The sequence below is a fragment of the Oncorhynchus mykiss genome, chromosome 13 (genome assembly GCF_013265735.2).
Source record: "Oncorhynchus mykiss isolate Arlee chromosome 13, USDA_OmykA_1.1, whole genome shotgun sequence".
NCBI lineage: Eukaryota > Metazoa > Chordata > Actinopteri > Salmoniformes > Salmonidae > Oncorhynchus > Oncorhynchus mykiss.
Genome location: NC_048577.1, coordinates 34955539 through 34969521, shown reverse-complemented (window position 1 = coordinate 34969521; position 13983 = coordinate 34955539). Strand labels below are relative to the sequence as shown.

General features: G+C 42.8%; 1 protein-coding gene across 1 annotated transcript; it reads left to right on the top strand.

The window, feature by feature from the left end:
- The first annotated feature begins 2625 nt into the window (after positions 1–2625).
- LOC110486196 (NEDD8-conjugating enzyme Ubc12) lies at positions 2626–13806 on the top strand. The gene is made up of 6 exons (XM_021557619.2): positions 2626–2966; positions 4669–4763; positions 5065–5103; positions 10842–10945; positions 11073–11136; positions 12692–13806. Exons 1-6 carry the CDS (start codon positions 2852–2854, stop codon positions 12830–12832), a joined length of 558 nt encoding a protein of 185 aa, XP_021413294.1. The 5' UTR covers positions 2626–2851; the 3' UTR covers positions 12833–13806.
- Positions 13807–13983: the final 177 nt, after the last annotated feature.

The following is a 13983-nucleotide window of genomic DNA, read 5'->3' as shown; positions in this document are numbered from 1 at the left end:
AAGTGCTAGTGATGGCTGTTTAGCAGTCTGATGGCCTTGAGATTGAAAAATAGCTTCTATCTCTCGGTCCCAGCTTTGATGCACCTGTACTGACCTCGCCTTCTGGATGATAACGGGGTGAACAGGCAGTGGCTCCGGTGGTTGATGTTGTTGATTATCTTATCTGCTGCCAAGGGATGTGCTGTAGGTGTACCTACCATAGGAATCTCCTCAAAGCCTAACATTGACTATGTACAGACCCAGCGTGCGACCAAGCTGCAGGAGTTGTGACACATTTTCTTGGTTGTTTTGTCATAGTTGTGTCTAGGGGGGCATATTTGGGAGGGAATACTGTCACCTCCAGGTAGGTGTTTGTCTCCCTGTGTGCTGAGAGTGTCAGGTTCTTGTCCAGTTCTGGCATTTAGGTCGCCACAGAATAGTACATGTCCCTTGGCCTGGAAATGGTTGTTCTCCCCATCTAGGATGGAGAAGCTGTCATCATTAAAGTATGGGGATTCTATTGGTGGGATATAGGTAGCACACATGAGGACATTTAAAATCAAATCAAATCAAATGTATTTATATAGCCCTTCGTACATCAGCTGATATCTCAAAGTGCTGTACAGAAACCCAGCCTAAAACCCCAAACAGCAAGCAATGCAGGTGTAGAAGCACGGTGGCTAGAAAAAACTCCCTAGAAAGGCCAAAACCTAGGAAGAAACATAGAGAGGAACCAGGCTATGTGGGGTGGCCAGTCCTCTTCTGGCTGTGCCGGGTGGAGATTATAACAGAACACGGCCAAGATGTTCAAATGTTCATAAATGACCAGCATGGTCAAATAATAATAATCACAGGCAGAAAAGTTGAAACTGGAGCAGCAGCACGGCCAGGTGGACTGGGGACAGCAAGGAGTCATCATGTCAGGTAGTCCTGAGGCATGGTCCTAGGGCTCAGGTCCTCCGAGAGAGAGAAAGAAAGAGAAAATTAGAGATACTTGAATTCACACAGGACACATTTCTCTGTTGAGATAATTTCCTTATTACATTTCTAGCCAGATGTAAAATGTTCCTGTTTTGACTAATTTAAGAGTGGGTTAGTTCTGCTCTATAACAAATTAGCATACCCCCTGAGTCTCTTCTCTGTTTCACATCTGGTAGTTCGGTGGATGGGACTACCAGCTCTCTGTAACCTAGAGGGCAACCAATGAGTCTGTCTCCTCTATACCATGTTTCTGGCAGGATGACAATGTCTGTGTTTCCAATTTCTTTGATGAAGTCTGGGTTCCTTCTCTTTATTATTATTATTATTATTTATTTATTTATTTAACCTTTATTTAACTAGGCAAGTCAGTTAAGAACAAATTCTTATTTACAATGATGACCTATCCCGGCCAAACCCTAACACGGACGACGCTGAGCCAATTGTGTGCCGCCATATGGGACTCCCAATCACGGCCGGTTGTAATACAGCCTGGAATCAAACCAGTGTCTGTAGTGATGCCTCAAGCACTGAGATGCAGTACCTTAGACCGCTGCGCTACTCGGGAATCCATTATACCAAAGGCAGATGACCGCAGACCTTGCTGTATCTAATTGAAGGAACACACACACACACATCAGTTATAGAGGTGTCATAATACCCATAAAACCTAGCGGTCAAAAGAGGGAAATTATTCCAATCGATTTTCCACAGGGAATTTTATAAACACTTAATAAGGGCTGTGTTTCGTGTAGGCTTACCCTGGCATGACATTTTGATTAGCATGTAAATCTCTGTTTGGACAAGGTGACAACAATATTTTTGTCTCTATTACTCAGATTAAAAAATGCTCATTAATATCAAAGTAGACATCATGCAAGACTACAAATCCCTGCATGTCATCGCTAGCTGACACCTTTGGTAACAGGTATTGTGTCAACTTAAAACTTGCACAAGACAGTTCACAGAGCTGTCAATTTAAAGAAATGTAGCCAATTTATTCATTGCTAAATTTAGCATTAGATAGTTAATCCAGAGATTCTTACCTTTGCGTTGAATTGGCAACCTCGTCCAGATCATCATGGCATTTGTAGTTCTTTATGATAGTCACAATATCAGCTAATTAGCATTTCATTTTTTGGCAGGTATATACATTGATAAGTCTCCTTGTCCTAAAGTGAATTACAGTTATCAAAATGTCACTCCAGGGTAAGCCTACACGAAACACAGCCCTTGTTTCCCCTATGGGAAAACTTTTCCACCATTCATTTATTATGACTCATAGTGAGCTAGTCATAATTAAATGTGAGAAATATTTTTTTCAATCATTTTCCAAGCATATTGTTCTTGCCTGAGAGACAAAATACTGTCTGGTGTGGTGCTGCAAATACATATGTGCATTATTATTTTGTGTAAGCTATGTACAACACTGATTTAACATTGTACATCTGAATCAAATAGTTTCTGTTTTGTTTTGTCCTTGAATACTTCAGGGTGCTGTTCCGCAACCAGAAAATATGAACATATGCAGTCTCTAACCCTCCAATATGAGTGTAAGTTAAATAAAGCTTATGAATATGAGTAGCCCAACTAGGCAATATCCTATGATTTCATATCAACAGAAACAAACTGGTACAGTTTGTGTACCTCCACTGTTCTTTCAGAACACCCCCCTTCCTTCATTCGCTACCTTGGCATCGTAACGTTACTGTCTCACGCAGCAGTGCTACCGAGCTAAGCTATCAGCTTGTCTTCCGATATTGTAGCTGAGACGCACCGGCTCCAACAACATTACGGTGCTGTACTGAGTCATAACTCCCTCCATAAATTTAAGACAAAGAGCTGTTTCTAATTGAAGGACCTGAAACATAGATCTTCAATAAACTAATTGAAGATGATTAAGCTCTTTTCTCTGAAGCAGCAGAAGAAAGACGAGGAATCTGCTGGAGGAAACAGAACAGGAGCTGGGGGTAAAAAAGCAAGCGCGGCCCAGCTTCGAATACAGAAAGGTAGGCTAACTGGCTTCTTTAAAATTAGATGGTTTATTTTTAAACCATGGACATGTTTGTTTAATTAGCGTGTCTGTCCACATGGTTAATAAATAAAGACACAACTAAAACTAGTGTGTTTTGTCATAGGAGGCTGAGCTAGCTAGTTGGCTAATTAGTTAGCTAGCCATCTGGCTAACGTTAGCTAGCTAGCTATTATGAAAACAAAACTCAAACGTCGCAGCCAGAAGATGGTGAAGCCAGGGAGTCAACTCAAATGCACAGCACTTCTTGTTAGTTAGCACCCTTGTTAGTTAGTTCATTTGCCCTACTAGTTAAGTGACTTAGACAGCCAGCTAACTTACTGTATAACGTTATTTGTTCAGTAGTTAGCCAAGTTATCAGTTTCAATTTAGATATGCCACTAAGCAGTTTGTGCAAAAGAGAAAACACAAGCTACCAGTAGCTATACCCATTAAACAGATGAAGTTAGTTAGCTACTTCGGTCTGATACTAACTAGCTCAAAAACGTGGATGTAGTTGTTCATTATTCAACAAGATATCACAAATGTGTCTTCCACTATTGTGGATATCACTATTGATGTTATTAAGTAACATAAAAGTAACCGTTGATTTTCATTAGTCAACAGCTAGTTAGCTATACTGACTTGAAGTAGCTATCACTAGCCAGGATGTTTGCCACGCTTACTTACTTACCTAGGTTACAAACAGTTTCTGGCCAGTGTGCTGGAGTAAACTGTTTGTCACAAAGTAACTGTGTACAACGTGGAGATAGGCTATTTAATGTGAGACATTTTCAACTTTCCATACCTTTCATGACAGAACACGTGACAAGACTGACTGGGAGTTGAATGGCAAGAAATGAATATTGTTTTATAACCTCAGCCTTATAAAGTAGTTACAGAATTGTTAAGGCAGGTCTTTAGCTAATAACATTGATTCAAAAGTGAATGTGACATTTCCAGCTATCCAAAATGAGGAAATGCTGTGAAAAGACATATGCACCATGTTTTGAAAAGCCCCCCACAACCATGTACACAAATGTTTTCCCAGATACTTAATGAAATTCAAACCACCCCTGTGATGAATGTGGTGATTTTGTTCCAATGGCTCAGTTGTTTGGTTCATGAACCTTGTAACACCACGGACCCCATATAAGAAATCCAGTTGGCTTTTGACTCAAGCCATGATTTTGAAAGACTAAGCTAATCTCCATTTCATAGTGGATGAAGGCCGCCTAAAAACCAACGGGACCTATATACCTAAAGAATGTTGTTTAGCTTTTAGGCTAGAGGACCACAACATAGTCACATTGGTTTTCCTCCATTTAATGTGAACTGACTCTGTTCGCATATTAAACTTGTAGAAAAAGATTGTTGTTATTCAAAGAAAAATATAGGAAATACTGCAGGGCAACCATTACAGTTTGAAAGACCTCAGAGTGAGAGGGAAAATACCACCACAGGTGTGGGATCACCCCAGCACTTCAGAAGGGATCATTGGACTGTGTTCATTGGACTGCGCTGCTCAGGTGCCTTCTTCAATCACATTTACATGCCACTTTCTGTCTGTTAAAAAGCAAAAAAACAGATAAGAAGACTTTAGTTTTCATATTTCTGCCAGGCAGGTTTCATGCATGCAACTGAAGGGAAATCGATGCAAACGACTGCTATTCACTGAGACATACATTTTCTCCTCGCAGACATCAATGAGCTGAACCTCCCAAAGACGTGCGAGATCGTCTTCCCCGACCAAGATGATCTGCTCAACTTCAAACTCATCATCTCACCAGACGAGGTCTTCACTCTTTCCTGAAACAATCTGTAGCTACTTGTCAGAGAGAATCCTCCATATGTCATGTGTTTATTAGACATTTAACTATTGTACTCAAACTTGTACAGTTGCAACTAATGAATGCGTTCGAATGCTAACGTGGTTGCTTATCAACTAATATCCAAATATAAATACTTTGTACACAATGTATTATTTAGCTCTGTACATTGACATCATGTCCTGCCAACCCACCAAACAGGCTATGAACAGCATTCATAGAAACCCATATGTAAACACATTCTCAGGTTATTTTCTCTCTTTTTAGGGCTTTTACAAAGGGGGAAAGTTTGTCTTCAGCTTTAAGGTAAGGGGGCTTAATGTGGGTGGACAGACATCGGGACGACATGAGTCACTACACCCTTGCTTTACTGTCACACAAAACTGTTGTTAATGGCATTACACCTGCTTGATAGCTATTGTTTTGTGATGTTTTTAGGGTCACAATTTGGTATCCAACATTTTTAATGTCAGTTTTGAATGGTTAAAGGCCCAGTGCAGTCGTCAACTTGATTTCCTTGTGTTTTATATATAAACTCAGCAAAAAAAGAAATGTTCCTTTTTCAGGACCTTGTCTTTCAAAGAAAATTTTTAAAAATCCAAATAACTTCACAGATCTTCATTGTAAAGGGTTTTAACACTGTTTCCCATGCTTGTTCCATGAACAATTAATGAACATGCACCTGTGGAACGGTCGTTAAGACACTAACAGTTTACAGACGGTAGGCAATTAAGGTCACAGTTATGAAAACAAAGAGCCTTTTCTACTGACTCTGGAAAAACACCAAAAGAAAGATGCCCAGGGTCCCTGCTCATCTGCGTGAACGTGTTTTAGGCATGCTGCAAGGAGGCATGACGACTGCAGATGTGGCTAGTGCAATAAACTGCAATATCAGTACTGTGAGATGCCTAAGACGGCGCGACAGGGAGCCAAGGCGGACAGCTGATCATCCTCGCAGTGGCAGACCACGTGTAACAACATCGGTACAGCTGAACATCACACCTGCGGGACAGGTACAGGATGGCAACAACAAATACTCAAATTACAACAGGAACACACAATCCCTCCATCAGTGCTCAGACTGTCCGCAATAGGCTGGACTGAGGGCTTGTAAGGCCTGTCCTCACCAGACATCACTGAGCAACAATGTCACCTATGAGCACAAACCAGACACTGGACCAGACAGGACTAGCAAAAAGTGCTCTTCACTGATGAGTTGCGGTTCTGTCTCACCATGGGTGATGGTCGGATTCACGTTTATCGTTGAAGGAATGAGCGTTACACCGAGAACTGTACTCTGGAGCGGGATCGAGGTGGAAGGTTGTTATTGTTGAACCTTGGTCTGGGGCGGTGTGTCACAGCATCATCGGACTGAGCTTGCTGTCATTGCAGAAAATCTCAACGCTGTTCATTACAGGGAAGACATTCTCCTCCCTCATGGTACATGACAATGCCACCAGCCATACTGCTCGTCCTGTACGTGAATTCCTGCAAGACAGGCATGTCAGTGTTGTGCCATGGCCAGCAAGAGCCCGGATCTCGAGCCCATTGAGCACGTCTGGGACCTGTTGGATTGGAGGGTGAGGGCTAGGGCCATTCCCCCCAGAAATGTCAGAGAACTTGCAGGTGCCTTGGTGGAAGAGTGGGGTAACATCTCACAAGAACTGGCAAATCTGGTGCAGTCCATGGGGAGGAGATGCACTGCAGTACTTAATGCAGCTGGTGGCCACACCTGATTTTGACTATTACTTTTGAACCCCTTTGTTCAGGGACACGTTATTCCATTTCTGTTTGTCACATGTCTGTGGAACTTGTTTGATTTTTGTCGAAGTTGTTGGATCTTATTTTCATACAAATATTTATACATGTTAAGTTTGCTGAAAATAAACACAGTTGACAGTGAGAGGACGTTTCTTTTTTTTGTTGAGTTTATACTCAGTGGCCAGGTTTTATCAGGTACACCCACCTACTACTGGGTCAGAGCCCCACTTGCCTCCAGAACATCCTGAATTCTTTGGGGTATGGATTCTACAAGGTGTGGTGTTCAAATGTTGCTCAGTTGGTATCAAGGGACCTAATGTGTGCCAGGAAAACAGTTCCCACACCATTACACCACCGCCACCAGCCTGTACGGTTGACACCAGGCAGGATGAGGCCTTGGACTCATGCAGCTTATGCCAAATCCTGACTCTGCCATCAGTAACAGGAACCTGGATTTGTCGGACCAGGTGATGTTTTTCTACTCCTCAATTGTCCAGTGTTGGTGATCACGTGCCCACTGGAGGCGCTTCTTGTTTATAGCTGATAGGAGTGGAACCCGGTGTGGTTGTCTGCTGCAGTTGCCCATCCGTGACAAGGTCCGCCGAGTTGTGAGTTCCGAGAAGACGTTCTGCACACCACTGTTGTACAGCGCCGTTTGTGGCCCGCCTGTTAGTTTGCACAATTCTTGCCATTCTCCTTTGACCTTTTCACCCACATGGCTGCCGCTGACTGGATGTTTTTTGTTTGTCTGCACCATTCTCGGTAAACCCTAGACACTATCGTTCGTGAAAGGCCAGTAGTTTCTGAGATACTGGAACCGGTGCTCCTAGCACATACGATCATACCACACTGAGTCGATTAGGTCACTTATTTAGCCCATTCTAAAGTTCAATCAAACAGTAACAGAATGCCCTGATGCCTGTCTGCCTGCTTTATATAGCAGGCCACGTGACTCACTGTCTGTAGGAGCAAACCATTTTCATGAATGGGGTGGTGTGCCTAATAAATGGACAACACTATGAATTATAAATTATAGATGGGCTATGTACAGGTGCAGTGATCTGTGAGCTGCTCTGACAGCTGGTGCTTAAAGCTAGTGAGGAAGATAAGTGTTTCCAGTTTCAAAGATTTTTGTAGTTCGTTCCAGTCATTGGCAGCAGAGAACTGGAAGGAGAGGCGGCCAAAGGAATAATTGGTTTTGGGGGTGACCAGAGAGATATACCTGCAGGAGCGAGTGCTACAGGTGGGTGCTGCTTTGGTGACCAGCGAGCTAAGGAGGGCTTTACCTAGCAGGGTCTTGTAGATGACCTGGAGCCAGTGGGTTTGGCGACGAATATGAAGCGAGGGCCAGCCAACGAGAGCGTACATGTCGCAGTTGTGGGTAGTATATGGGGCTTTGGTGACAAAACGGATGGCATTGTGATATAGACTGCATCCAATTTATTGAGTAGGGTATTGGAGACTATTTTGTAAAGGACACCTTCGAGGATCGGTAGGATGGTCAGTTTTACACGGGTATGTTTGGCAGCATGAGAGAAGGATGCTTTGTTGCGAAATAGGAAGCCAATTCTAGATTTAACTTTGGATTGGAGATTTTTGATATGAGTCTGGAAGGAGAGTTTACAGTCTAACCAGACACCTAGGTGGTTGTCCACAGAGCCGCCCAGAGTAGTTATGTTGGACGGGCGGGCAGGTGCAGGCAGCACAGTATTGATTCTTATCGATGGCGGTTAAGATATCGTTTAGGACCTTGAGCGTGGCTGAGGTGCACCCATGACCAGCTCTGAAACCAGATTGCGGAGAAGGTATGGTGGGATTCGAAATCGTCGGTGATCTATTTGTTGACTTGGCTTTCGAAGACCTTAGAAAGGCATGGTAGGATAGATATAGGTCTGTAGCAGTTTGGGTCAAGAGTGTCCCCCCCCCTTTGAAGAGGGGGATGACCGCAGCTGCTTTCCAATCTTTGGGAATCTCAGACGACACGAAAGAGAGGTTGAACAGGCTAGTAATAGGGGTGGCAACAATTTCGGCAGATCATTTTAGAAAGAAATGGTCCAGATTGCCTAGCCTGGCTGATTTGTAGGGGTCCAGATTTTGCCGCTCTTTCAGAACATCAGCTGACTGGCCCATGTTTACTCCAATGCTTTGGGTGGTGGACCATTCTTGATACACACAGGAAACTGTTGCGGGTGAAACCCAGCACTGTTGCAGTTCTTGGCACAAACCGGTGCGCCTGGCACCCCGTTTAGAAAACTATTCACATCCCTTGACTTTTTCCACATTTAGTTATGTTACAGAATTTAAACTGAATTACATAATGTCAAAATGGAATTATGTTTTTTGAAATGATTGCAAATTCATTCAAAATGAAAGCTGAAATGGCTAGAGTCAAGTATTCAACCCCTTTCTTATGGCAAGCAAGTTCAGGTGTAAAAAATGTGCTTAACTAGCCACAAGTTGTATGGACTGACAGTGTGCAACAATAGTGTTTCAATATGTTTTTTGAATGACTACCTCATCTCTGTACCCCACACATACAATTATCTGTAAGGTCACTCAGTCAAGCAGTGCATTTCAAACACAGATTCAACATCAAAGACCAGGGAGGTTTTCCTATGCCTCACAAAAAAGTGCACCTATTTAAAAAAATTTAAATAGCAGACATTGAATATCCCTTTGAGCATGGTGAAGTTATTTATTACACTTCAGATAGTGTTTCAATACACCCAGTCATTACACAGATACAGCCGTCCTTGCTAACTCAGTTGCCGGAGAGGAAGGAAACCACTCAGGAATTTCACGATGAGGCCAATGGTGACTTTAAAACAGTTGCTGAGTTTAAAAGCTGTGATAGAAAATTGCGGATGGATCAACAATATTGTAGTTACTCCACAATACTAACGTAATTGACAGTGTAAAGAAGGAAGTCCGTACATAATAACAAACATGCATCCTGTTTGCAACAAGGCACTAAAGTAATACTTTCTTTTTTTTAATGCGGCATAGCAAGTAACTTTTTGTCCGAAATACAACGTGTTATGTTTTGGGTCAATTCAATACAACACATTACTGAGTACCACTCTAAAATATTCTCAAGCATAGTGGTGGCTGCATCATGGTTTGGGTATGCTTGTAATCATTAAGGAGGATAAAAAAGAAAGGAATGGAGCTAAGCACAGGCAAAATCCTAGAGGAAAGTCTGGTTCAGTCTTCTTTCCACCAGACACTGGGAGATGATGAATTGACCTTACAGCAGGACAATAGTCCAAATCTACACTGGAGTTGCTTTACCATGAAGACCGTGAATGTTCCTGAGTGGCCGAATTACAGTTTTGACTTAAATCTGCTTGGAAATCTATGGCAGACTTGAAAATGGTTGTCTAGCAATGACCAATTTTGACTGCGCTTTAAGAATTTAGAAAATAATAATGGATAAATATTATACAAATCAGGTGTGCAAAGCTCTTAGACACAGCTGTAATCACTTACAAAGGTGATTGATTATAACATGTACTGACTCAGGGGTGTGAATACTTATGCACATTTTTTTTTCTACTCTTCTGAATTCAGGCTGTAACACAACAAAATGTGCAGTAAGTTGGTTATGAATACTTTCTGAAGGCCACTGTGTCTTTTGTCTTGCCCATTCAACCTCTGAATGGCACACATACACAATCCATGTCTCAATTGTCTCTAGGCTTAAAAACCATTATTTTCCCTGTCTCCTCTCCTTCATCTACACTGATTTGAAGTGGATTTAACAAGTGACATCAATAAGGGATCATAGCTTTTACCTGGATTCACCTGGTCCGTCTAAGCCATGGAAAGAGCAGGTGTCCATAGTGTTTTGTACACTCAGGGTAAATTAAGATATTTGCACCACGTCATTGTTCTCTCTCTGGCTCGGCTGTGTGTGTCTTGCTAGCTCTCACTTCAATGGCAAGGGCTGAAGTTCATTGGCTTGATCTCAAATTGCTAGGGGCTGGCTCGCGTGGGGGAAAATGCTAGAATACAGCGTCCAGAAAAACAGTCACTTTCAAACTAGGGATTTCGTGGCTAATTGAGGTAAAACAGTAATTCCGATCATAGATTATGCATGTATGAACTACACATCGACACATTCAGGCCAAAGCGGGAGGTTTAAAAAAAAAAAGACTTAGTAGTCGCCAAAGTTCCCGATCATGCCTTTAACAATGTTGATGGTAAGCATGTTAATAACACGGTTGTAAGTCGAAAGATGAGATTATCCTCCTTTGACTTCTTGTGACTGCTCTGTTTTCCAGGTAGGACAGGGCTACCCTCATGACCCCCCAAAGGTCAAGTGTGAGACAATGGTGTACCACCCAAACATTGACCTGGAGGGCAATGTCTGCCTAAATATCTTGAGGTACACCACCTGCACTGTGGTCACTTTGTTTACCTTGTCTCATTTGATCATTCAGAATGACTACAGATTTCCACATTTGGACTATTATACTGAGCAGTGTCTTTTAACATCTATTCTTCTCTTACAGAGAGGACTGGAAGCCTGTGTTGACAGTAAACTCCATCATATATGGACTACAGTATCTATTTCTAGTGAGTACAGGGATATTCTATTTCCAATTTTGCCTAGCCAAGTTTGATTACTTTTCCTTGTGCACCATGCTTAGAATCAGGAATGTAGCAGGATGTACAGTGTGTTCAGACCCCTTGGTTTTTTCCACATTGTTATGTCACAGCCTTATTCTAAAATGTATGAAATTGTTTTTTTCCTCATCAATCTACACACAATACCCCTTAATGACAAAGTGAAAAGAGGTTTTTGACATTTTTGCAAATGTATTAAAAATAAAAAATACCTTATTCAGACCCTTTGGTATGAGACAAGAAATTGAGTTCAGGTGCATCCTGTTTCCATTGATCATCCTTGATGTTTCTACAATTGGACATGATTTGGAAAGGTGCACACACCTGTACATATCAGAGCAAAAACCAAGCCATGAGGTCGAAGGAAATGTCCGTAAAGCTATGAGAAAGGATTGTGTCAAGGCACAAACTCTGAGCAATCTGGGGAGAAGGACCTTGGTCAGGGAGGTGACCAACAACCCGATGGTCACTCTGACAGAGCTCCAGAGTTCCTCTGTGGAGATGGGAGAACCTTCCAGAAGAACAACCATCTCTGCAGCACTCCAGCAATCAGGCCTTTATGGTAGAGTGGCCAGACTGAAGCCACTCAGTAAAAGGCACATGAAAGCCCGCTTGGAGTTTTCCAAAAGGCACCGACCATGACAAACAAGATTGAACTCTTTGGCCTGAATGCCAAGCGTCACATCTGGAGGAAACCTGGCACCATCCATATGTTGAAGCATGGTGGTGGTGGCATCATGCTGTGGGGATGTTTTTCACTGATAGGGATTGAAGGACTAGTCAGGATCGAGGGAAAGATGAACGGAGTAAAGTACAATGAGATCCCTGATGAAAATCTGCTCCAGAGCATTCAGGACCTGAGACTGGGGCGAAGGTTCACCTTCCAACAGGACAACAACCCTGTGCACACAGCCAAGACAACGCAGGAGTGGCTTCGGGACAAGTCTCTGCATATCCTTGAGTGGCCCAGCCAGAGCCCGGACTTGAACCAGATCGAACATCTCTGGAGAGATCTGAAAATAGCTGTGCAGCGACGTTCCCCGTCTAACCTGACAGATCTTGAGAGGCTCTGCAGAGGGGAATGGGAAAAACTCCCCAGATACAGATGTGCCAAGCTTGTAGCGTCATACCCAATTAGACTCAAGGCTGTAATCGCTGCCAAAGATGGCAACAAAGTACTGAGTAAATGGTCAGAATACTTATGTAAATGTGATATTTCCGTTTTTTATTTTTTTTAAACTAGAGGGGGGAAAAAAATCCAGAAACCTGTTTTTGCTTTGTCATTATGAGGTATTGTGTATAGATTGATGAAGGGGGGAAAACAATTTAATCAATATTCGAACAAGGCTGTAACGTAACAAAATTTTGAAAAAGTCAAAGGGTCTGAATACTTACCGAATGCACTGTATAATGGCTATGACTTTCAGATTCTGAAAGATTGGTCGACTGGTTGGAGCAGGTAGGAACACCTGGCAAATAACCACGCCCTTCTACTCCTCCTCAGGAGCCAAATCCAGAGGACCCCTTGAACAAAGAGGCGGCGGAGGTCCTGCAGACAAACCGACGGCTCTTTGAGCAGAATGTCCAGCGGTCGCTGCGGGGGGGCTATGTTGGCGCCACGTATTTTGAGCGGTGCCTCAAATAGCTCCTTGCCCATGTCGTTTTTTTTTTTTTTTCCCCCCAAGACGCATTACCGTTTACACACGCTGAGACACTGACTGATACACAAACTTGAGCAGTCGGGGAGGGAGGGGGTCGATGGAGCCGGGAGGGGAAAGTATTGGGGGGGTGGGGTTCACTCGGGGGAAGGGAGGGGGTCCGAAGGTAAAGATGACAGGTTTGGATGGTCAGTGAATGTCGCTCAGAGAATCGGTATATTGCCACTACGCTGATGCCCACAGTTGTTATTTTGCGGAGATAGACATGCCAACTGATCCTCCCACTCGCGGACTAGGACAAAAACACACAACCGAGATACTCACTTAGACACCTCCCTTTTACTAAAGGATCGCGTTGTATGTTTTGAACACTATGCGAGGCCTCTCGATTACGAGAGCTCTGAACCTGACGGATCGCACCCATGCTTGGTGGCGAAACTTGTCATATATATATATATATATATATATATATACACACACACACACAAACGCGCCTCAACAACATGCCTACTGACACGCAAGGCATATGCTATCACATGCGCACACGTGATTCAGACAGGTACTTATACCAACCCAGATGCATAATACAGGCCATAGACACACTGGTAGAGGACTGACTGACTTGACAGGACTGACACAGACATAGATTGACAGGATCAGTAATGCAGGCAGGGCTGTTGTGGGATTGGGAAATCTTTTTAGTTTTGTTATGGTTTTCTGGGTGGGGTGGGCGTTAGATTTCATTGGGAGGGGGGGTTGGAGGCTTACAATGTTACAATTCTATTGTGTATATTGAAATCCCAGCTGTTCACAATGACTGCAATATGAATTATGTTAAATAAAATATGAACTTGAATGATAATTATTGTAACGTCTATACAAACTACAACTTCTGTCAATGGGGCTTTATTGAATTAAAGGTTTATTTTATAACCAAACTCTACCCTGAGTTATACAGCCAATAGAACATTTAGTTGTACTTTATGAATTCATCAAGATGCTTTCAGTTTGGCTGTGTTCAGAAATGTTGAGGCCATAATGGGTTATTCCCATAAAACAGTGATACAGTAAACTCACAGACCCATTTAACCAGTCATGGTTCTGTTATTGGTAATTTAATAATCTCAGGCTGCCAGTG